The 24328-nt window shown below is 40.5% G+C and overlaps 1 protein-coding gene across 2 annotated transcripts in view; it reads left to right on the top strand.

The window, feature by feature from the left end:
- MDGA2 (MAM domain containing glycosylphosphatidylinositol anchor 2) overlaps window positions 1-24328 on the top strand; it is a 793609-nt gene that overhangs the window by 699204 nt on the left and 70077 nt on the right. For both annotated transcript variants that reach the window (XM_063440282.1, XM_063440283.1), the window contains exons 11-12: window positions 3399-3576; window positions 8746-8766. In XM_063440282.1, coding sequence (XP_063296352.1) covers window positions 3399-3576; window positions 8746-8766 — 199 coding nt within the window. The remainder of the gene's footprint in view (window positions 1-3398; window positions 3577-8745; window positions 8767-24328) is intronic.

Raw genomic sequence — 24328 nt, forward strand, 5'->3', positions numbered from 1 at the left:
CATGTCAATGAGTGAAATAGGTATTTGACCCCTTTGACTTAGTACTTGGTGGCAAAACCCTTGGAAATCACAGAGGTTGGCAATGGTTGGCAATCACAGAGGTCAGACGTTTCTTGTAGTTGGCAACCAGGTTTGCACACATATCAGGAGGGATTTTTTTCCCACTAATCTTTGCAGATCCTCTCCAAGTCATTAAGGTTTCGAGGCTGACATTTGGCAACTCGAACCTTCAGCTCCCTCCACAGGTTTTCTATGGGATTAAGGTCTGGAGAGTGGCTAGGCCACCCTAGGACCTTAATATGCTCCTTCTTGAGCCACCCCTTTGTTGCCATGGCTGTGTGTTTTGGGTCATTGTCATGCTGGAATACCCATCCACAACCCATTTTTAATGCCCTGGCTGAGAGAAGAAGGTTCTCACCCAAGATTTGATGGTACATGGCCCTGTCCATCGTCCCTTTGATGCTGTGCAATTGTCCTGTCCCCATAGCATAATGTTTCCACCTCCTTGTTTGACGGTGTTCTTGGGGTCATAGGCAGCATTCCTTCTCCTCCAAACATGGCGAGTTGAGTTGATGCAAAATAGCTCAATTTTGGTCTCATCTGACCACAACACTTTCACCCAGTTCTCCTTTGAATCATTCAGATGTTAACTGGCAAACTTCAGACGGACTTGTGCACGTGCTTTCTTGAGCAGGGGGGACTTAAGGGCGCTGCCGGATTTCAGCCTTTCATGGCATATTATGTTACCAATTGTTTTCTTGGTAACTATGGTCCCAGCTGCATTGATATCATTAACAAGATCCTCCTGTGTAGTTCTGGGCTGATTCCTTACCATTCTCATAATAATTGAAACTCCACGAGGTGAGATCTTGCATGGAGCACCAGACTGAGGGAGACTGACAGTTATTTTGTGTTTCTTCCCTTCACCAATATGCTTGTTGATAGTCTTGTAGCCCATTCCAACCTTGTGTAGGTCTACAATCTTGTCCTTGACATCCTTGGATAACTCTTTGGTTTTGGCCATGGTGGAGAGTTTGGAATCTGATTGAATGCTTGCTTCTGTGGACAGGTGTCTTTTATACAGGTAATGATCTGAGATTAGGAGCACTACCTTTAATAGAGTTCTCCTAATCTCAGCTCGTTACCTGTATAAAATACACCTGAGAGCCAGAAATCTTGCTGATTGATAGGGGATCAAATATTTATTTCACTCATTGACATGCAAATCAATGTATAACTTTTTTTGACATGCGTTTTTCTGGATTTTTTTGTTTGTCATTCAGTCTCTCACTGCTAAAAATACACCTACCATGTATTTGTCAGTGGGCAAACATTCAAAATCAGCAGGGGATCAAATACTTTGTTTCCTCACTGTACAGAATACCGATTATATCAAGCGTCCCTGAGAAATGTGACACCACTCCATGATATCTAGACATATCTCCTACTTTTGGAATTCCCCATTGAATCATGAAATATGAAGGGAATGTCAGAAAAACTAAAACCGTCAAAGCTTCTACAGATTACTGGAGGACTGGGAGTATTAATCTAAGGAGTAAACTGATAAATACGCAGAAAGTTTATTCCCACCTGTAAGGCTAGAACATTCTCTGCTAATATTTACTGAAATTCCATAATATACAAAATATATATGTTGTACATCATTGGTATGATGTTGCATAAAACCATTAAGTATCAATAAATAAATAAATAAAAATCCATAATTATATTCAAGAGAACAATAGAGCCACAGAGATCATCCAAATTTCTGTTATTAATTAAAGATTACTAACAAGGGACAGATGGAATCTCCCTATGAATCATATCCACTAGCGTCTGCTATCTGTATGAAACTAATGAAGTAAAGATACCATAAATCCACAGTGTGTCACATTATTTACATAGAAATGCTATCTGCTTATGATATATTTGCCAAATTATGTGTATTTTCAATGACTACTAAGTCTACATAATTTTATATGAATTGTGTGATTTGGAAAGGGTGACAGAGTGGGACAAACTGTATATGCAAGACATTTTTATATATATACTGTAACTTTTTTATACATACTGTATACGGTATATATATATACTGTAACTTTTTTTATACAGACTGTATATATACAGTATGTATAAAAAAGTTACAGTATATATATATATATATATATATACACACAGTTATCTGATTTTCAACGGAATGTCCACCAATAAAATATATAATAGAAATATGCCAGAGAAAATTTAAGAATTGTTGATTTTTTATTTAATCTAAAATAAAATGTGATTGATAACTATGCTATTGGGTTTATGAAGGTTCGTAATACATTTCCCAACATTAATGCAGAAACAATCATAACAACAACATAACATAACAACAACAGTCAGAATCTGCATTGGAAAATCGCACATCACGCATATTGCTCTCCTCAAAAACAATTTTTCATAAAAGTCAGGGACTCGGCCATCTGTTTAAAATGTGGTACATATGGAGCAGAACTCTACCAATGCTATTGGGGAAATACGGGAATTGAGGCATTCTGGAAACATGTTCAAAATTATATAACACAATTAATCTTTAGATCTTTTAACATTTCTCCACTTTGGGGGTAACAATGTAAAACTCTAGCCATGTTCCAAAATTATCCCATATTATCTTAACCCAGCATGTAAACGTATACTATACCATTATATCTGCCCCTCTCCCCAAAATTATTTTTCACTTGGTACCCCTGTATTGTATTTAAAATTCAATTAAATTTTTAATTTACAGACTGGTACTTGACCAGAGTTATGGTGGGCCAACCTCCCATAGCTCCATAAAACATTTTATTTATCAATACAACACACCATAGGCTTGTTGCTGACGACATTGAATTAACTTCATGCTCAAATACCCAGAGAACAAAAAGGAGGAAGAAGTGACAGTGTTTGCTTAAAATACATTATCTGTTGATGTGATATCAGTGAAAAAGCTAGTTGTTTTACGAATATAAAATGTTTAACTAACATTTAATGAAAAAGATAAAACTGTATTCTAAGAGAATTACTCATTTTGATAAATTGTCATCTGGAGGGTTTTATAAACTGCTGTCATGACTGATTTGTTAATCATCTGTCTGTTTTACAATACGCATTATATTTCACAAAATCCATAATATTGCACAACTGGAGATACGTTATTCTTTTTATAATTCCATATAAATATTTGGAATCTTGAACATTATTGGTTCACCATCTTAAGAGTACTTTTATTTCCAATGGGAAATATTTACAATATTAAGGAATATCTTATTACATAGTTCATGTAGTCATATTAAAGATTGAACACATAACATGACATAACTCTGTTATTCTATATGCTAGTAGTATTAACAGATATTGTTTATTTTTAATGGTAGGCAGGCCAACAGCGCTGGTGGGAGACTGAGATTTCTGTTGAAGGAAACATTAAGAAAGGAGAATTAATTACAAACAACCTTACAGAGCTGGTAAAGCCGGAACCCTATGAAATTCGACTGACTCCAATCAACAGATTTGGGGAGGGGGACTCAGCTATTCGTTTAATTAAATACAGTGGTGAGTTCAATTTATTTGTAAATATCAGAATATTGTAAAGTGGACATCGCAAATGTGTGAATGTTAAGATAAGATTCCTGCATATTCTCATATTTAATCTAAAACATTCACTTTTACATTTGCACCAGTTTTGTGCAAATGCTCCATTATATATATATATATATATATATATATATATATATATATATATATATATATATATATATATAGTTTCTCCACTTTTATACATTAAGGACATTTTTAACTATCATTTTTATAATTCACCAAATGATCCATGTCTGCCATTTCTTAATCCTCTTTGAGATTATTTGCTTCTTTATACAATGACAATGCCTCTATTGTATAATGACAAAAAAGTGACATGAAAAATGTAGTGCAGATGAATAAAAATATTGGCACAAACAAAAAATTTAGTAAGAACAGAGTGTCCCACGAAGGGACTATTGGTGTGTACAAGTGAACCTGAAAAAAGGGGGTAACCCTTGGTTTGACAACAGGAAGAAGGCATAAATGTCCACAGGATAAAAATCCAATGGACATAACAAGGTTCCTTGTGAAATATAAAACTAATATTTTAAAAATATATACAATTTTACATTTTAATACATTTTATTAGGTATTTAGAAAAAAGACAACACAGACCCATAAAAAGAGCCATAATCAGGTGAAGGCTCTATAATTCCAAAAGGGGATTGGGATGTTGGCTGAGGATGATCGTAGTAGGATTTTGAAACCCTAAAAGGGTTTAAAAATCAACTACAGAAGACATCTTGTGGCTATAATGAAAGCCAGTATTAGGCCCTATAAATAAATGTCATTATTATGGGAAAACTGTGTGAAATAAACTGTATTCAATGTAGCCGAGTGACAACTCGAACTGTTAGTAAAAACTGTATCAACTACAGGAGACCTCTTGTGGCTAGGATAAATGGCAGTTTAATGCCTTTTAGAAAGAACACCACTATTATGGGTAAATTGTGTTGAATACAAATATATCCAATATAGCCGTGCAGCAACTCAGACTGCTACCTGAAAGGATGTCACTCTGGTGTAAATCTCTATATCCCTTACAGTCAACCACTTGTGGCTATAAAGAGAGGCAATACAAGGTCCTCTAGATCAAACCCACTATTATGGGTAGACTGTATTGATCAGATGTTACCAGTGTGACAATGTATCAGTACACACTGCTTACAAATATATATTACACATACTGGGTTACAAATGGCATCTTAAAAAATAAAAAGTATAAACCCTTTTAGTGTTTCAAACTCCCACTATGATCTTCCTCAGCCAACATCCCAATCCAGTACGCTCTAGAGTCTGCCCCATTTAGTATTATAGAGCCTTCACCTGTTTATGGCTATTTTTTATTGGGTCTATGTTGTATTTTTTTGCTAAATACCTAATAAAATGTATCTAATTGTATATATTTTTCAAATATTAGTTTTATATTTCACAAGGAACCTTTTTATGTCCATTGGATTTTTTATCCTCTGGTTATTTATGCATTCTTCCTGTTAACAAACAAAATATGCAACAAACGTTTGGTGTGCCACTTTTGATACATAACCACAATTGAGTTTCGGGGGAAAAAAGCATATCAGCAAATATATTTTGGATAAATTAACTTTCAACCATGCACTTACACAATGGTGAGCATATCTGATTTCCCAAAGATCTCGACAAAGATCGGTGTAATCACACACTGTAGCTTTCAGACTTAAAATGTTTTGACTCCATACTATAGATATTTATTCATGCTTATTTTGCATTTATGTTACATTTCTAGTATTCATTAAATCCTATAGATCTTCTATGAACAAGCAGAAGTGATTGTGATTAAAATTCAAATGTATAAGTGAAAGCTCCATGTAAAGTTTGTGGTAAATGCTCGCCAGGACATGTTTGAAAATTAAAAATATTCTAATAAATTTTGACTCTGTCAAAAGTGTTTGCCCTATACACCATGCCATATTGAACTGACAGGTGCACGTTAAAGTTCACCTGTAAGATATTAGTACATTTAGCAACCAGAGATTCCCATGATAAATCATATAGGGATTTGTAGGTGAAGATATACCTTTTTGTTTAATATATAACTAAAAATTAGCTAAAGGGTGTGTTAAAACTAAAACAATGTTTTATTATAGAAAGGTCTAGCACAGGGGTCAGCAACCTACGTCACAGGTGAGTAGTTAGGTATGGCATTTGGATTGTTCAGGAAGTAGCATTACCTGGAGACGTGCATAATGACTTGTGTGGTGGTGATGATAGGTATCATTCCCTTGGTTGGTGTTTCGGTGGTGCTGCTAATGCTTGTCTGGGTTCCGGCAAGTCTTCTGAAGTAAGTTCCCAATGCTTGCAGCATCTTTATACCTTCTTTCAGAGTTTAGAGTACATGCTGTGTTCCATTTACCATAACAGAAGTTTGGTGGGGTATCACCATCTATAGGGAATGTTTTTGTTATGGAGGCATTGAGTAACTGTGAGGAATTCCCTACGCCTAGCCAATGTAATCAGTATATATGAGATGTTGAAACAGAAAATACTTGAATTTTCTGGCTGCCATCAACAAAGCTTCTTTGGAGCGGTAGTAGTATTAGACTGACGATGGTTTCCTGTTTCCGGAACCCCTTTTAGTTTAGGCAGTCTGTGTGTCCTGTCTATAAGCCAGTCCCCACTTTGCAATACCAGCAAGATTGCTTGCAATATTGAAATCATGTATGTGTGTAATTCTTCAGCTGTAACTGATTTGGGGATGCCCCTTATCCTAACATTATTTCCCAGTGTCTTCTGAATACATTACCTTCAAAAGCATTTGCACCTTTTCAGCTTCCAAGGTGGAGAATCGATTTATGAGTTCATTACGGGCAACACACAGTTCCTTCATGTTGCCTTCTAGATGGGATGTCCTGTTTCCCAGGTCCTTTATGTCCTTGAGCAGATCAGCATTGATGCCCCTGAAGACTACTTTACCTGAAGGGTTGGTCATAGGGCCATTATGGAGCTTTTTGACAGCCACTGGAGCACACTCTGACACCTTTGCTAGTCTCTCCGACTCTAAGGCTCTGTCTGACATAGGAGAGCTTACCCTTCAGTAAACACAATCTTTCCTTGTATGAGCCTTTATTTTGGGGTTGCAACATGTCCCTGGGTATCTTATGGAACTTGCAGGGAGACATTGTGTGTTCAACGGGCAGATAGGTCAACTCGATTCCATCAAGTAGTTAGGAGTGCTGCAGGATTGAAAAGCTAGGAGCGATGCTTACATGAGTCCACTCTTGGCTCAACTTCGGTAGGCATTGGCTACATATGTCAAGACGGACTTTGAGAAGTCCTTCTTGGGCACAGAAACTTGTAAGATCATGTTTCCAAAGCTATCCCAGAGTTCTCAGCTTGCTCTGCTGTAGATCACCGATTTAAAAAAAAAAAAAAACTGTTTAAAACTGTGTTTATTGCTAAAGTATGTGTAGATAGGGAATATGATGCCTGTAGGTGCTTATTTGCATGTCGAGTTGAAAACTCTGGTATAGTTGTGGAAACATGATATCTTTAGTTTTTGTGTTCATGGAGGACTTCTCAAAGTGTGGCTTGAAATATGCAGATAATTCATAACATTAATTTGGGGCACTGTGGGAGCCTTTCTGAGGCTTCTCAATGAGTAGCTCCTGAAAATGGTAGGGCTTGCAAAGACTGCAGTTCATAAGAACTACAGCAATTGCAAACTGTTTTAAGATATACCCCTAATGAATACATGCATGAAAATGCATGCATATATTAACTGAGGGTGTATCTACTAAACAGTGATTTAAATTTGATTTCTTATAGGGCAGTATAATATTCCTTTAACACCAACACAACATACAAATAAACACTTGCAAAGGAAGAGGAACACTACACAAACCTTCCATGATAATACTATATACAAACACACCTGCATTCAAATACCAGTACTTCACTCAAATGCACATCTACATTCACACACCTACACCATAGAAAACATGTTTACATTTAAACATACAGATACTGCTCACAAATAGACACCTGCAAAGAAAGGAAAATTGTAGAATCCCAACTGGCAAAACCTTTTTTGGAGTTGTATGACAGTTGACAATCTACCTTTGACCCCCCTTGTACTAGAAGGGGCTCTAAAAGGTTCCTAAAAAAGGCCTTCTCTGTTTAAATTCCACCACTGGTTCAGAAGACACAACTACTTTCTATAAATATAACATTTAGTACCCATAAAAATAATGATTAAAAAAAAATCAGGGAAGGCACTTAGTAACCATTCCTTGCACACAATAATACACACACTAATGCTCTGATACTTGGAACAAACTGTTCTGGAATGTTTTCTCATCCTTCTCGTAGAATGTGTAATAAAATAATAAAATAGCACCAAAACAAGCTTTCCCCAAGTAAATCATTTATAATAGTTATGTTATAATTCTCACAACTGAAACAATTGTATGAATTACTTGTAAAATAAATTGCTCAATTAATAATACAATATAATCAATGGACATAAAATGGGCCAGCTGTTGCACTAAGGATCATTTATACGAATATTGTCTGAAGAAAATATGTACTTTGACATTGTTAAATTATAATTTATTGTCTTTTTGTTGGATAAATACTCATTGCACTTCATATTTATTTTTCCTGAACAAAATAGTATCCATAATTAAAAATATAAAATGTAGATATTACCTTGAATAATTGGCACACTTTATAGTAGAGGACTCAGTGGCTTCTGGCTTTGGGGGATCCTTTTATAATAACTACTGAGTAATTGGCCTTGATATAAATTCATGCAGATACAGGATTTCCTCTATAATTAGCATCTTCACACTAAGCTGCCAAAGATTGTGGCTTTGAGCTTCTAAGTCTCTGCATAGTTACAGGCATAGTGGTAGGAGACAAAATGTACCCGTCAAAATCATTTGCATGGTAGTAATGAAATCCCGCTTCCCTTCTAATGTTTGCCATTCAGTTCAAGCTTTAAGGGCATTAACAGTATGCACACTATTCAGTATGTCTGATGTAGTCATCAAGGGGTTCTGGGATCCTCCAATTTTTTTCTGAAAAGGTTAATTAAAGCAATAGCGAATTAAAGAAATTTTGTTTATCATGTCTTTTAATTACGCCTTTTCCATTTCTTTGCAGCACCAATCAATCCACATTTACGTAAGTATTAAAATCATTTTGTATTCACATTTAAAATATTTTTAAAGTTTCAGTCAATTTTAAAAAAAAAGTTAATTTAAATGGTGTTAATAGAAAAGGACAATATTAGACAATGTATTTTATTGATTTCATTAATTAATTAAGCTTAATGAATAATAATATGGCATTCAGACAGAGATCTCGAATGTTGTTCTTTTTGGTCTAAAGCTTTTCATGTCTTCGTGTGTATATATGTAAATAAGATGACCCATATAATTTAGTGAATCATACAGTAATCAGTGTAATTGCAGCAACCAACATGAAATCCTGGTAATAAGGTTTAGATACAATAAAAAAAACGTGCTGGTGCGCCAAATTCACAAAATCCATCCTTAGTGCATATAAAGCAACTTCTTAAAAGTGATATTCACAATTTACCAATTTAGTGTATATTGGGTGTGTATAAAACAGTAATAAAAACTGCAACGTGACAGAAATATATATACTTACAAACTTGCAAATGCACAATTACGGTGTCTGAATAGGAGACAAAAAAAAACACAGAAGGTACTCCTAATTCAATAACGTTACAAAACAAAATAACTTTTAACTGTTTAACTCACAAGTAGACAGTGGTAATTGCCCCACTCTATGCTATAACACCCAGGGATCATCAGCCCCTAAAGAGCGTGGGATCCGATATATGCTTTTGTGACCAGGATTGCAGGTAAATATAAAAGCCACCCGGACAGGTTAAGGCACTAGTGAATCATTTCACATTTTGCTATATTTACAATAAACATCTACCACAATGGCCAAACTCTGCAAACACTGTTTAAGTATTTTTATTCCCACCTGGTCAAGTCGATGTGTCACCATTTTCTTTTACAAACATCAGTTTTGTTCATCTCTCTCCAGCCATGTTTGCTACTCGCAAAATCTTTATAAAGTTGTCTTATTGTTGACATATTTTGGGCTTGGACTATTATGCTCATTTGATCCCCTGTGGACTGGGTTATGAATTAAAAAGAATAATGTGGTATCCATATAATTAAAAGGTGAGTCCATTAGAAACAAATAGTAGAACATTAAAAGAAGTCTTTGGAAAGAATGAAAACAAGAAGCACAGACATCCAAACCAAGAGTTTCTCTTCCTAGTAGAAATGTTATGATATACAGCAAAGATGGATGCAGCACCTCAGAATGCAGAGTACAATATGTTGAAACAAAAAGGGAACAGAGAGAGTCCAGTTGTGTAGTATGGTCTATGAGTGGGAGCAGTCAAAAGGGTAATAAGATGCACTTACAATATTCAGAGCTTGCAATCAACTCTACTCAGTAGGGATGAGCGGTATAACCTCACTTGTGGTGGATGACAAAAAATTTACACAGGTTCTTATATGCAAAACACAAAAAGAGAGAAAGGTGATATAGGGTAAAGTAAATTCTCAACCATATATAACAGAATAAAATAAGTATTAACATTCACATATAAGTTAACCCAAAATGGCTCTCTTATCAGTGTATGTGTGTGTATATTTGTGTGTTTCTGTGTGTGGCAATGTGCATATGTGTGAGTGTATGGCAAAGTATGTGTGTTTGAGAACATATGCTTGCATTCAAACACGAAAGAAACAAAGAAACAAAGAAAGAAAAAGAAAAAGAGAGGGAGAGGGAGAGAAGGAAAGAATGAATTAGTTGAGCTGAACACTTAAAAATAGACCAAATGTTTAAAAGTAACAGAACAGTCAAAATTATGAATTAAATACAAAATATTAACCAAATGTGGACTGAATTTGAGTGGTAACACACCATTATATTCTGTTGGAATTCAACTGAATGATTTCTGACAGGAATTAGCTTTATTAAAAGAACATGAAAATTAGGCACTGTACTCTCACATGTAAAGACACATTTTCACACCCTTTTGGACAAGCATGGTGATGCAATCAAAATCCTATCTGATGATTTGTGAGTGAGCTGGCTATATCTTTTATCTATTGGTATGTATGCAATATAATTAACACGCTTGGTCATGGCAGGGAAATTCAATTTGACCGAATCAATTTGTCTGAAAAAAAAGTGTACTCTGCTTCACCAAATTCTTTTTTTTTTATTCTTTATTTATAGCGTGCAGGGAATTACAATCATGCATGGTGTGCCACGATAGCACGAACAAGAATATACATTATAGATTTTCATGGCTGTTTTAAACAAGACTGCACATTTTATAGTTAAGATAGACAAGTTAGACTAAGCATTTTTCAGTTTTAAATGGTTCACATGCTGATGTTGAGTATGTCAGTTTACGTTAAGTCGTACATTGGTTGGGTCATATTGATAAGATGCATGAGGTATGCCTAGTCAGAATATGCACTTTAAGTGATAAAGGAACAAGAATAAAAAATAAACATGCTTTCAACATTGTAGTAGATGGCTGGTAACCATGGACAGGCTAATTAGAGCTGACTAACAGTTAACCGAGATGCTCGCCACGGAATGTTTCTTAAATAAAGTAAAGCAGGGGTCGCTGAGCTAACTGAGTTGCTTAACAGACAGTAGACTTGTAACCTTAGCTATGTCTCAGTGCCGACATTTCTTACTAAATTAAGTAAGCATTATGTGAGTGACTCCGTCTAGACTATGAGCAAGTAATTAGAGCACAAATTGTTCACTTACAGTGTGGGAGCTTGCGACTAGTGAGACATGGAGAGGTGTGCGTGAACACATTTATGCTGTTGAAAGTAATGTCATTATGAGTAATGTATAAGTGATGTTGATCTATCATATTATGTGTAGACAATACGCATGAATTGATTTGCAGTATGATAAGGTTAGTTGCTACGCTTTAAATTACTAAACGATGCAGGCATTTAAAATATATAAGCTGGTGACCCTGTGGTCTAATTTACATGCTGCGGGAACATATCCAGACTCTGTTTGCAGTGTCGAGTGTCGTCCCATAAGTAGCTAGACTAGAGTGCTATTTCACTGAGAAGGGGTCGTCTAAAAGGTTAATCAGGCGAGTTGAAGGGCCATTCCGATTGTACTAATGCTATGATAAATGGGAGCATTAAACATATTTATATAAGGTTGTCCACCCCAGACCCGCTTTGTGTCAGCAGGATGAAAGTCCATGGCTGTGTGTCTAGTTAAGTGGCAGAGTACTGGCAGGGTGGCAGAGCAATAGTTTCCCTGTAATGTACTAGCGATTCAGTCCCATGCCTGCCTCAGGTGGGGAGAGATCTTCGCAGCCATGTTGTGTTCCCTGAGTGATGTCACTTTCGGCTTCTGCATGGCTGTCGGAGAGGGTCGGCGTACATGAGGTCGTCGCTGGGGCTTCGTCCCTCACCGTGAGTTTATCTTCCGTGGTTGTGCTTACCTAGCCGCTCGCAGGAGCCGGTCTCCACCAGGTGTTCAGAATGCTGTCTGATGTGGTTCGTCATGGCTCTGGTTTCTCCGCCACGGTTTAGCTGGTCCCCGGGTGGACTTAGCAGGTACTTGCCGGTTACTCTGCCTCTCATGCCGTCCCGCAGACAGTGCGCGGCAGATGTGTCCGCCTTCTTTCATGCTTGGGTGGCTCACCATGCGGTCTCCGCCATTTTAAGTGCGGCCTCTGCTTTTTAGGGAAGCTTGGTCGCAGCCAGGTGTGCTGGTTTTTCTGCATGTTGGCAGGCCCAGGGTGGGGACCGGGATCACCCCCGCCGGCCCAGAGGGGGGGGGAACAGGGCCGGACCCCCTTAGTCCCACGCTTCGCTCTCACCTCTGGCCGGACAGGATAGCTGGGTAGCGGCCGTCTACCCCGCTCACCGCCCGAGTGGTCTCCATCTTGGGTGACAGAGAGTGCCCCTCCAAGGGACTAAAACTTTTCAGCAAGCCTCTCCTCGGAACCAGGGTGGATGCTTGCACTGGGTCGCCGCAGTTGGTCGTTGTCGGGTAAGGATAAAGTCGGATTTTTGTGGTAAAACTGGGACAGTTAGCAGGAGCTTCACCATCGTGCGACTGCTCAGCATGGCGGCCCGGCCCGCCCCCCTGCTTCACCAAATTCTAACGCCAAACTATTCAGACAAACCAAAAGGGTGTGGAAATTGTCTATACATTTTGCAGTAAAATGCCTAATTTTCATGTTCTTTCTATAAAGCTAATTCCAGTCAGAATTCATTAAATTGAATGCCAACTGAATACAATGGTGTTTTACCACTCAAATTCAGTCCATATTTGGTCAATATTTGTATTTAGTTCATAGAAACATAGAAACATAGACTGTGATGGCAGATAAGAACCATTCGGCCCCTCTAGTCTGCCCAATTTTCTATATACTCTCATTAGGTCCCAGGCCTTATCTTATATCTAGGATAGCCTTATGGCTATCCCACACATGTTTAACTCCTTCACTATGTTAACCTCTACAACTTCAGCTGGAAGGCTATTCCATGCATCCACTACCCTCTCAGTAAAGTAATACTTCCGGATCTTATTTTTCAACCCTTTCCCCTCTAATTTAAGACTATGTCCTCTTGTTGTGGTAGTTATTCTTTTTTTAAATATTTTACCATGTTGATTTCCTTTTTGTATTTAAAGGTTTCTATCATATTTCCCCTGTCTCGTCTTTCCTCCAAACTCTACATGTTAAGATTCTTTAATAGAGATGTCCTGAATAGTTCGCTGGCGAATAGTTCCTGGCGAACATAGCTTGTTCGCGTTCGCCATGGCGGGCGAACAAATGCGATGTTCGGTCCGCCCCCTATTCGTCATAATTGAGTAAACTTTGACCCTGTACCTCACAGTCAGCAGACACATTCCAGCCAATCAGCAGCAGACCCTCCTTCCCAGACCCTCCCACCTAGTGGACAGCATCCATTTTAGATTCATTCGGAAGCTGCATTCTTAATGAGAGGAGGGACAGTGTAGCTGCTGCTGATTTAATAGGGAAATTGATAGCTAGGCTAGTGTATTCAGTGTCCACTACAGTCCTGAAGGACTCATCTGATCTCTGCTGTAAGGACAGCACCCCAAAAAGCCCATTTTAGGGCTAGAACATCAGTCTGCTTTTTTTTTCCTGTGTAATCTAATTGCAGTTGCCTGCCTGCCAGTGTGTGTGTCAGGCTCACAGCGTATACTGTGCCCACTTGCCCAGTGCCACCACTCATATCTAGTGTCACAATAGCTTGCATTTAAAAAAAATATATATTTTTTGACTGTAATATAATAGCAGTCAGTTTCCTTCACATGTGTGCGTTTCAGGGCCTGCCAGGGCACAGTGTCACACCAGTGCAACTCATATCTGGTGTAACAGTAGTGTACATAAAAAAAAATAGAAATTTGACTGTGAAATAATAGCAGTCAGTTTCCTTCACGCGTGTGCATTTCAGGGCCTGCCAGGGCACAGTGTCACGCCAGTGCAACTCATATCTGGTGTAACAGTAGTGTACATTTAAATAAAACAACACTTTTTTGACTGTGAAATAATAGCAGTCAGTTTCCTTCACACGTGTGTGTTTCAGGGCCTGCCAGGGCACAGTGTCAAACCAGTGCAACTCATATCTGGTGTAACAGTAGTGTACATTTAAAAAAACAACACTTTTTTGACTGTGAAATAGTTTCAGGGCCTGCCAGGGCACAGTGTCACACCAGTGCAACTCATATCTGGGGTAACAGTAGTGTACATTTTAAAAAAAAACAACACTTTTTTGACTGTGAAATAATAGCAGTCAGTTTCCTTCACGAGTGTGCATTTCAGGGCCTGCCAGGGCACAGTGTCACACCAGTGCAATTCATATCTGGTGTAACAGTAGTGTACATTAAAAATAAAAACTAGAAATTTGACTGTGAAATAATAGCAGTCAGTTTCCTTCACACGTGTGCGTTTCAGGGCCTGCCAGGGCACAGTGTCACACCAGTGCAACTCATATCTGGTGTAACAGTAGTGTACATAAAAAAAAAATAGAAATTTGACTGTGAAATAATAGCAGTCAGTTTCCTTCACGCGTGTGCATTTCAGGGCCTGCCAGGGCACAGTGTCACGCCAGTGCAACTCATATCTGGTGTAACAGTAGTGTACATTTAAATAAAACAACACTTTTTTGACTGTGAAATAATAGCAGTCAGTTTCCTTCACACGTGTGTGTTTCAGGGCCTGCCAGGGCACAGTGTCAAACCAGTGCAACTCATATCTGGTGTAACAGTAGTGTACATTTAAAAAAAAAAACACTTTTTTGACTGTGAAATAGTTTCAGGGCCTGCCAGGGCACAGTGTCACACCAGTGCAACTCATATCTGGGGTAACAGTAGTGTACATTTTAAAAAAAAAACAACACTTTTTTGACTGTGAAATAATAGCAGTCAGTTTCCTTCACGAGTGTGCATTTCAGGGCCTGCCAGGGCACAGTGTCACACCAGTGCAATTCATATCTGGTGTAACAGTAGTGTACATTAAAAATAAAAACTAGAAATTTGACTGTGAAATAATAGCAGTCAGTTTCCTTCACACGTGTGCGTTTCAGGGCCTGCCAGGGTACAGTGTCACACCAGTGCAACTCATATCTGGTGTAACAGTAGTGTACATTTAAAAAAAATAATTTTTTTGACTGTAATAGATTGAATAGCAGTTAGTTGTCTGCAAGCGTGTGTGTCAGGCCTACAGCGTCTACCCTGCCAACTTCTGCCAGTGGACAGTGCCAGTCATATCTGTTGTCACAGTAGCTTGCACGCATAGTACCTCTAATCGAAAAAAAAAATGACAGGCAGAGGCAGGCCACCCCGCAGGGGCTGTCGTGGTCTGCTTTGCGAATGCACATGATCGCACATCACAAACGCCTATGGGATCAACACATGAGTACAAGCAGCACACAAACTCAAAGCCGCCATCCGCCTCCTGGTCCAGCATCTTCAGCCACGTCAACCATTGCTGTCCTCCTTGCCCCCTCTCAACCATCCGCCACTCCGTCTCTTGCCTTGAGCAGTTCCTGCTCATCTGCCCACAGTCAGGTGTCTGTCAAGGACATGTTTGAGCGTAAGAAGCCAATGTCACAAAGTCACCCCCTGGCCCGGCATCTGACAGCTGGCTTGCCTGAACTCTTAGCCCGTCAGCTTTTACCATACAAGCTGGTGGAGTCTGAGGTGTTCCAAAAATTTGTAGCTATTGGGACACCGCAGTGGAAGGTACCCAGACGAAATTTCTTTGCACAAAAGGCAATCCCCAACCTGTACTCGATTGTGCAAAAGTAAGTAATGGCATGTCTGGCACACAGTGTTGGGGCAAGGGTCCATCTGACCACTGATACCTGATCTGCAAAGCATGGTCAGGGCAGGTATATCACCTACACTGTGCATTGGGTAAACCTGCTGATGGCTGCCAAGCATGGAATGCGTGGCTCTGCAGAGGAGTTGGTGACACCACCACGACTTGCAGGCAGGCCTGCTGCCACCTCCTCTACTCCTCCTACTCCATCCTCTTCTATAACCTCCTCGGCTGAGTCCTCTTCTGCTGCTGCGTCTTGCTCCACATCAACGGCACCCCCCCAGCTCCACAGGTACTATTCCACTTCCCGGAAACGGCAGTGTCACGCCATCTTGGGGTTGACTTGCCTGAAAGCAGAGAGTCACACCAGACCAGCACTCCTGTCTACCCTGAACGCACAGGTGGATCAGTGGCTGACTCCGCACCAACTGGAGATCAGCAAAGTGGTTTGTGACAACGGAAGAAATTTGTTGGCGGCATTGAATTTGAGCAAGTTGACACATGTACCGTGCATGGCACATGTGTGTAATCTGATCGTACAACGCTTTGTGCATAAGTACCCAGGCTTACAGGACGTCCTGAAGCAGGCCAGGAAGTTGTGTGGCCATTTCAGGCATTCCTACACGACCATGGCGCATTTTTCAGATAGCCAGCTGCGAAACAACATGCCAGTGAGGCGCTTGATTTGCGACAGCCCGACACGTTGGAATTCAACACTCCTAATGTTGGACTGCCTGCTCCAACAAGAAAAAGTCGTTAACAACTATTTGTATGACCGGGGTGCTAGGACAGCCTTTGCGGAGCTGGGAATTTTTTTGCCACGTTACTGGACGCTCATGCGCAATGCCTGTAGGCTCATGCGTCCTTTTGAGTCAGTCACACCGAAGGCACCATCAGCGACATCAAACCATTTGTTTTCTTCCTGGAGCGTGCCCTGCGAAGAGTGCTGGATCAGGCCGTAGATGAACGTGAAGAGGAAGAGGAAGAGTTGTGGTCACCATCACCACCAGAAACAGCCTTATCAGCATTGCTTGCTGGACCTGCGGCAACGCTGGAAGAGGATTGTGAGGAAGAGGAGTCAGAGGAGGAATGTGGCTTTGAGGAGGAGGAGGAAGACCAACCACAACAGGCATCCCAGGGTGCTCATTGTCACCTATCTGGTACCCGTGGTGTTGTACATGGCTGGGGGGAAGAACATACCTTCAGTGAGATCACCGAGGATGAGGAACGGGACATGAGTAGCTCGGCATTCAACCTTGTGCAAATGGGGTCTTTCATGCTGTCGTGCCTGTTGAAGGACCTTCGTATAAAAAGGCTGAAGGAGAACGACCTGTACTGGGTGTCCACGCTACTAGACCCCCGGTATAAGCAAAAAGTGCCTGAAATGTTACCGAATTACGGCAAGTCGGAAAGGATGCAGCAATTCCAATTAAAAAGTATGCTTTACACAGCGTATAAGGGTGATGTCACAGCACAACGGGAATCTAACAGGGGAAGAGGTGAAAGTAATCCTCCTCCTCCCATGACCACACCGGCAAGGACAGGATGCTTTACAGACGTGTTGTTGATGGAGGACATGCAGAGCTTTTTAAGTCCTACGCAGAGAACGACTCGACCGACAGGTAGCAGACTACCTCACCTTAACTGCAGATATCGACACTCTGAGGAGCGATTAACCCCTTGACTACTGGGTGTGCAGGCTTGACCTGTGGCCTGAGCTATCCCAATTTGCGATAGAACTTCTGGCCTGCCCCGCTTCAAGTGTCCTGTAAGAAAGGACCTTCAGTGCAGCAGGAGGTATTGTCACTGAGAAGAGAAGTCGCCTAGGTCAAAAAAGTCTAGATTACCTCACCTTTATTAAGATGAATGAGGGATGGATCTCGAAGGGACTGACAGTGGGCGATACATTCGACTAAAAAAGGCCTGATGAGGGGGACGTAACAGGGATTAAACTGATAAGAATAGTACTACTTAACACACCACTCCTATCTGGTGGCACATTAGATTGCACGCGCAGTGCCCCAAATTTGAAGTAAGAGGACCGACCAAGCATCTTTTTCCATCTCCCGGTTCCTAAAATCGATTCCATATACACGTCCCCTGATAGGGGATGTAACAGGGATTAAACTGATAGGAATAGTACTACTTAACACACCTTATAATAACGCAGAGAGAGGCAACGCAGAGAGAGGAGTCTGAAGAAGAGGAGTCAGAGGAGGAAGGTGGCTTTGAGGAGGTGGAAGACCAAACACAGCAGGCGTCCCAGGGGGCTTGATGTCACCTTTCGGGGACCTTTGGTGTTGTACATTGCTGGGTGGAGGAAGAGACCTTCAATGACATCAGTGAGGACAAGGAACGGGACATGGCTAGCTTGGTATCCAACCTTGTGCAAATGGGGAGTTTGCGGTTGTGCAAATGGACTGTTTGCGGTTGTTTGCGGTGCGTTAAGCAGGGAGTTTGGCCTGTCACTGTGAAGCGGGCGTAACCCTTACACTACCTGATCAATACAACATCATACCTGATGTTTTAAAGCACGTTATTCCAAACAATTTAGGAATGTTAGGTGATTTATGCCCTTTATGGATTAAAACCAGACTCTGCATCAACTATATATTTTTCCATGGGAGTTTTGCCATGGATCCCCCTCCGGCATGCCACAGTCCAGGTGTTAGTCCCTTTGAAACAACTTTTCCATCACTATTGTGGCCAGAAAGAGTCCCTGTGGGTTTTAAAATTAGCTTGCCTATTGAAGTCTATGGCAGTTCGCCCGGTTCGCCCGGTTCGCCCATTCGCGAACATTTGCGGAAATTCGCGTTCGCCGTTTGCGAACGGAAAATTTTATGTTCGCGACATCTCTATTCTTTAATCTTTTCCTGTAATCCATGAACCAGTTTAGTAGCCCTTCTCTGAACTCTCTCCAGAGTATCAATAACCTTCTGGAGATACAGTCTCTAGTACTGCGTACAATACTCCAAGTGAGGTCTCACCAGTGTTCTGTACGATGGCATGAGCACTACCCTCTTTCTACTGCTAATACCTTGCATTCTGCTAGCATTTTCTGCTGTCTACCTATAAGTCATGTGAAATAATTACCCCTAAATCCCTTTCCTCAGGTGTTGAGGTTAAGACTCTATCAAATATTCTATACTCTGCCCTTGGGTTTTTACATCCAAGATTAATTATCTTGTACTTATCCACATTAAATGTCAGTTGCCACAGTTCTGACCATTTTTCTAGTTTACCTAAGTCACTCGTCATTTGGCATATCAATCCTGGAACATCAATCCTGTTACACATGTTTGTATCAACATCAAAATGACATACCTTACCATCAAGACCTTCTGCAATATCACTAATAAAAATATTAAAGAGAATGGGTCCAAGTACAGATCCCTGAGGTATCCCACTGGTGACAAGACCATGCTTTGAATATACTCCATTGACTACAACCCTCTGTTGCCTGTCACAGCCACTGCCTAACCCATTTAACAATATTGGACTCTAAACTTAAAGATTGATGTTTATTGATAAGCCTTCCATGTGCAACAGTGACAAAAGCCTTTCTGAAATCTAGGTAAGCAATGTCTACTGCACCACCCTGATCTATTATTTTAGTTACCCAATCAAAAAATCATTAAGATTAGTATGGCATGACCTTCCTGATGTAAACCCATGTTGTCTCTGATCTTGAAATCCATGTGATTTTAGATGTTCAACAATCCTATCATTTAACATGGTTTCCATTACATTCCCCACTACTGAAGTAAGGCTTACTGACCTATAGTTGCCCGACTCCTCCCTACTACCTTTCTTGTTAATGGGTGCAACATTCACTAATTTCAAATCTTCTGGGACTACTCCTGTTAACAATGATTGGTTAAATAAATCTGTTAATGGTTTTGCTAGTACACCACTAAGCTCTTTTAATAACTTTGGGTGTATTCCATCAGGCCCCATCAGCTTATTTGTCTTTACTTTAGAAAATTGAAATAGAACCTCTTTCTCTTTAAACTTACATGTAACAAATTACTAATTTGTCCTTTTTCTTAACTGAGGCCCCTTTCCTTTGTTTTCATCTGTAAATACTGAACACAAATATTAATTGAGGCAGTCAGCTAGACCTTTATCCTCTTCTACACAACTACCTTCTTTTGTTTTTCGTCTAACTAATCCTTGTTTTACTTTCCTTTTCTCATTTATGTATCTAAAAAATGTGTTATACCCCTTTTAAACTGACTGAGCTATTTTCTCTTCTGTGTGAAAGCTCTTACAACTTGCTTTGCCTCTTTCTGCCTAATCTTATAGATCTGTCTATCTTCCTCACTCTGTTTTTTTTATAATTACTAAATACTAACTTTTTATTGGCCACTTCTGTGGAGTACCACAGTGGTTTCTTTATTTTTTTGCTCTTACTGACAAGCCTAATGCAATTTTCTGTTGCCTTCAGTAGTGCAACTTTTAAATAATCCAATTTCTCTTTAAACGGCTCCATTCTGATGATGATTCAGAATGATTCTTTTACACATATTCTAATTTTAGAAAAGTCTGTTTTTCCAAAGTCTAAAACTTTCATAATTTGACTGTTCAGTTACTTTTGAGCATTTAGTTGTCTATTTTCAAGTGTTTCAGCTAATTAATTGTTTCCTTCCTTCCTTCATCACTTTCTTTCTTTCTTTCTTTCTTTCTTTCTTTTGTGTTTGCATGCAAGCATATGTTTTCAAACACACACACTTTGCCACTCACTCACACCAATGCACATTTCCACACACAGATACACACACATACACTGACTGCAACACATAAATGTACACATACATACACAGGTATACTCTAATACAGGAGTGTGCATTGTTCTGCATTCCAGATGTTGTGTACTACATCTTCCATGATACTCCTACAGCCATGAATCTATTAAAGCTCCAACGGTTACCTATTTTTATCTAAGACGTGCACACACATGTACATTGACACAGATATTGACACACATCAACATATATAACAACACAAAGAAAAGAAAAATGTTACCTGCGCTTTCTCCTTAATCCCTATATATATTTAGACAAATGGAGGTCATTTAGTTGCTCCAATGGCCATTGGAGGGAATGCCCGCCTGCCAACGTCAAGGCAGACCCCCCTAAGCGGGTCCTAACACTGACCCTTCAGCCTGCTTCCTTGAGCTTCTGGCAAAGATATCTCTAATGAGACAGAAAGGGGTATTTTTTATATACACCCCTATACTTATTAACCCTTAATGGGGAACTAAATGATGTGTATTGTAGTCCTTGCTGCTTAAGCGCAGGACTTCTCTTTTTGTATTTGTATATATAACAACACATACACACATATATATATATATCCATAAACACTGACTCGTATGCACACAACACACACATAGATAAACTCATCCTCTCTCCAAGTCCAAATCACCCTTCCATAGTGAAAACTTTGAATGTTTCTCCCAACCCCAGTAAACATCCCTGCCCTCTTTCCTTCCTCTGTTTTGCAGTGAGACAAAACCAGACTGCTCACCACTTGTGACAGACAGCCCAGCTAGACCCCAACACAGTACCACACTCACAGTATCACACTCATCTAAGCTCCAGCTCCTCCCACTTTTTTCTGCCACCAGAGCCCTTTGGCTTCATCTTGAAGAGCCCCATGTGGGCTGCATCACAATGAGTCATTGGTGGAGCATGGAGTCTCCAGATAGTAAGTCCTCCCACTGTATGGCTGGTGGTCCCTGCCTCTCTCCATGTATCAGTAGGAACTAAGCAGAACGGTGCCAGTCTGGCCAGGAACACAAGCACAATCTCACAGTGGTATAACACAGCACTCTAACAGAGGTAAAACTCAGAGCCTTGTCTGCTGTCTCCAAATAGCAACAAGCTGGGCTTCCTAGCCCTCTGTTGCACAAGCAATAGTTCTGCCACTGCACATAAATACACGTATTTGTAAATTGCACAAGTTTAAACACTAAACATTTATACTTTAGCTAAAAATGGAACTGATAAATTAGCACTTGTCTATAACATTTATATAAGTATAGCAACAATGTAATTAATGCTGTTTTTTTTTTTTTTAAATTCTTTATTTTGGCGTGCGTAATGATGACAAACATGCCGGTACTGCCACAACAGCAGGTACCGGCCATTAATCGACATAGGTTACATCTGCACATTTTTTGTTATAAGTGTCATGCTTGGTTCAGGGTTAAACTGTAGCTATGTCAGTATAACAGGCAACAGAAAACATTGAAAATCAGGATATATACTGACATTAAGATTAGGTAATAAAACAATATAAGTACTTGCTGGTCAGGCTAGCATTAAATGTTAAGTTTAACAAGAGTGATTAACTTAGTAGTCGAAGGAGCGAGGGCGTAGGTTGTCGAGCTAGTTCAGCTGACTACATGCGTGGTATTTTCTATTCAGTAGCCTTACATAGCGTGGTATTTCTGTAGAGACTTTGCTAGTAAGTAGTGAGGGTATCATGCTAGTTGTGCTAGAAATTCCAAGTTACATAACAGATATGACAGCTATATATATGTTGAGAGTTACAGTATGCATTACTATCTGACTTTGAAAAGGACAATGATACCTCGACTGTGCTGGATACATTAACAACAGTAGTAGTAGGTTTTACGGCAACGGATGGGCACAATCTATAGTACAGTGGTGGCTATAGGGGCTTAGCGCGGATAGAGTTGAGTGCCTTAATATTTTGACCCCCAACCGCATCAAGGGTAGGTAGATCATGCTCGCAGAGGGCGTTCACAATAATAAGAGGTGATTGAGCAAGGCAAAGGCTTAAATAATAAATTAAATAATAAGCAGAGTAACTAAACAAAATAAGTAAGAATGGCGTGCAGGGTCTGCAACAATATAGGGGAGAGACTAAAGGCATAATGGCTGCAGGATTGTGTACAATATTATATTATAGGTAAGCAAAGTGGCATTAGGGAGCATATAGAAGCTGTTGGGTCTAATAAACCTGCAGCTCTGATGCAGTCCATGAGTTAGAAAGTTCAGCCAATGCCCAGGGAAGGGTGGTTGCTTGCGGGTGGATGCTTCAGTCCCTCTCCGTTGTCACCCCTCGGCTTGCTTGCTTTGCTTCGGCTGGTTCTCGGTTTGTGGGGGTTATGTTTCTCCCATCTCTCCTGCAGGGCTTCCAGTTGTGTGTCGTTTAGGGTGCCTCTCGGTCGGAATTTAGCTCTGATGTTAGACCCCGGGCTGGGCCTCCAAGTTAGGCTGCTGTGTGTCGCTGGGGCTGTGGAATGTGGGGGTGCACCGTGCTGGTTCCAGGTTCTGGCGCTGTGGGAGGTACACGTTGGTTGGGCCCGCCTGACGCTCCAGCTCCTGTGATCGTGGGAGCGAGTGTCGGCACTAATGCCATGCGGCTCCCCTGCCAGCTTCGTCGGTCGCTTTTGCCTACCCTGCTGGGAGGTTGTTTTGGGGATTCGTGGTAGGGGCCCATAATAGCGGCGCCGGGTTACCGTTCTGATCCAGGGTGCCACCACTTTCAGCGCTCGTCTGCGGGTCATGCCCTGGTTGCAGAGGATCGCCCAGAAGCTTTTGCACTGTTGATCAAAAGCCTCCAAGGGCCATGTGTTCGGCTTAATGTTAGCGTCCATTGCTGTGTTTTGCCGCTGGGCCGCCATCTTGGGTGCGGCTCCTCCGCGTGCAATATCTGTTTCCAGAGAGACTCCGGGGTGCCGGCCAGCGGGGACCGGGATGACCCCCACCGGTCCAGGGGGGGGGGGGTAGGAGATGAGCGGGTCTGCTGGGCGTACTAGTCGGTATGGAAGTCGGCCGCACTTCCCCCTCGTAGCCGTCTGCAGGCCTCAACTCGCTGCCGCGGTTTCTGGTACCGTAGGTCTTGGGGAAGGGTGTCTGCCGCTTTGTCGTTTTGTGCCCAGTTGTCGGAGCCCAGTGTGGCATCAGTCGCTGTGTGAAACATGGGTTTTTTCCCCAAAAAGCCGGTTCAGCGGTCGGGAGCTCGTGCGGCACACGTCCGCTCAGCTCCGAGGTCAGGCTCCGCCCCCAATTAATGCTGTTTAATAGTACATGTGTAGTAATATTATGAATGAGCAATTTAAGATTCAACTAGAACTACAAATAGTACAATTTTAAGTCATCTTATAAATTAAATCAATAAACCAAATTCTTTGCAGATGGCAAATGGTTCTAAAGGATTTAATGTGATTTTTATTCCTTACATTGCTTATCATAGCTTATATATGCAATATGGTATCTTTCTAAATTCTACTTTTACTGGGCTCTTTACATACAATACAGACAATTTTCAAGTTATTGTGAATGTATAATAGCATTTTGCATTGCTATA

This window comes from Pelobates fuscus, chromosome 13 (assembly GCF_036172605.1).
Source record: "Pelobates fuscus isolate aPelFus1 chromosome 13, aPelFus1.pri, whole genome shotgun sequence".
In the NCBI taxonomy this organism is placed as follows: domain Eukaryota; kingdom Metazoa; phylum Chordata; class Amphibia; order Anura; family Pelobatidae; genus Pelobates; species Pelobates fuscus.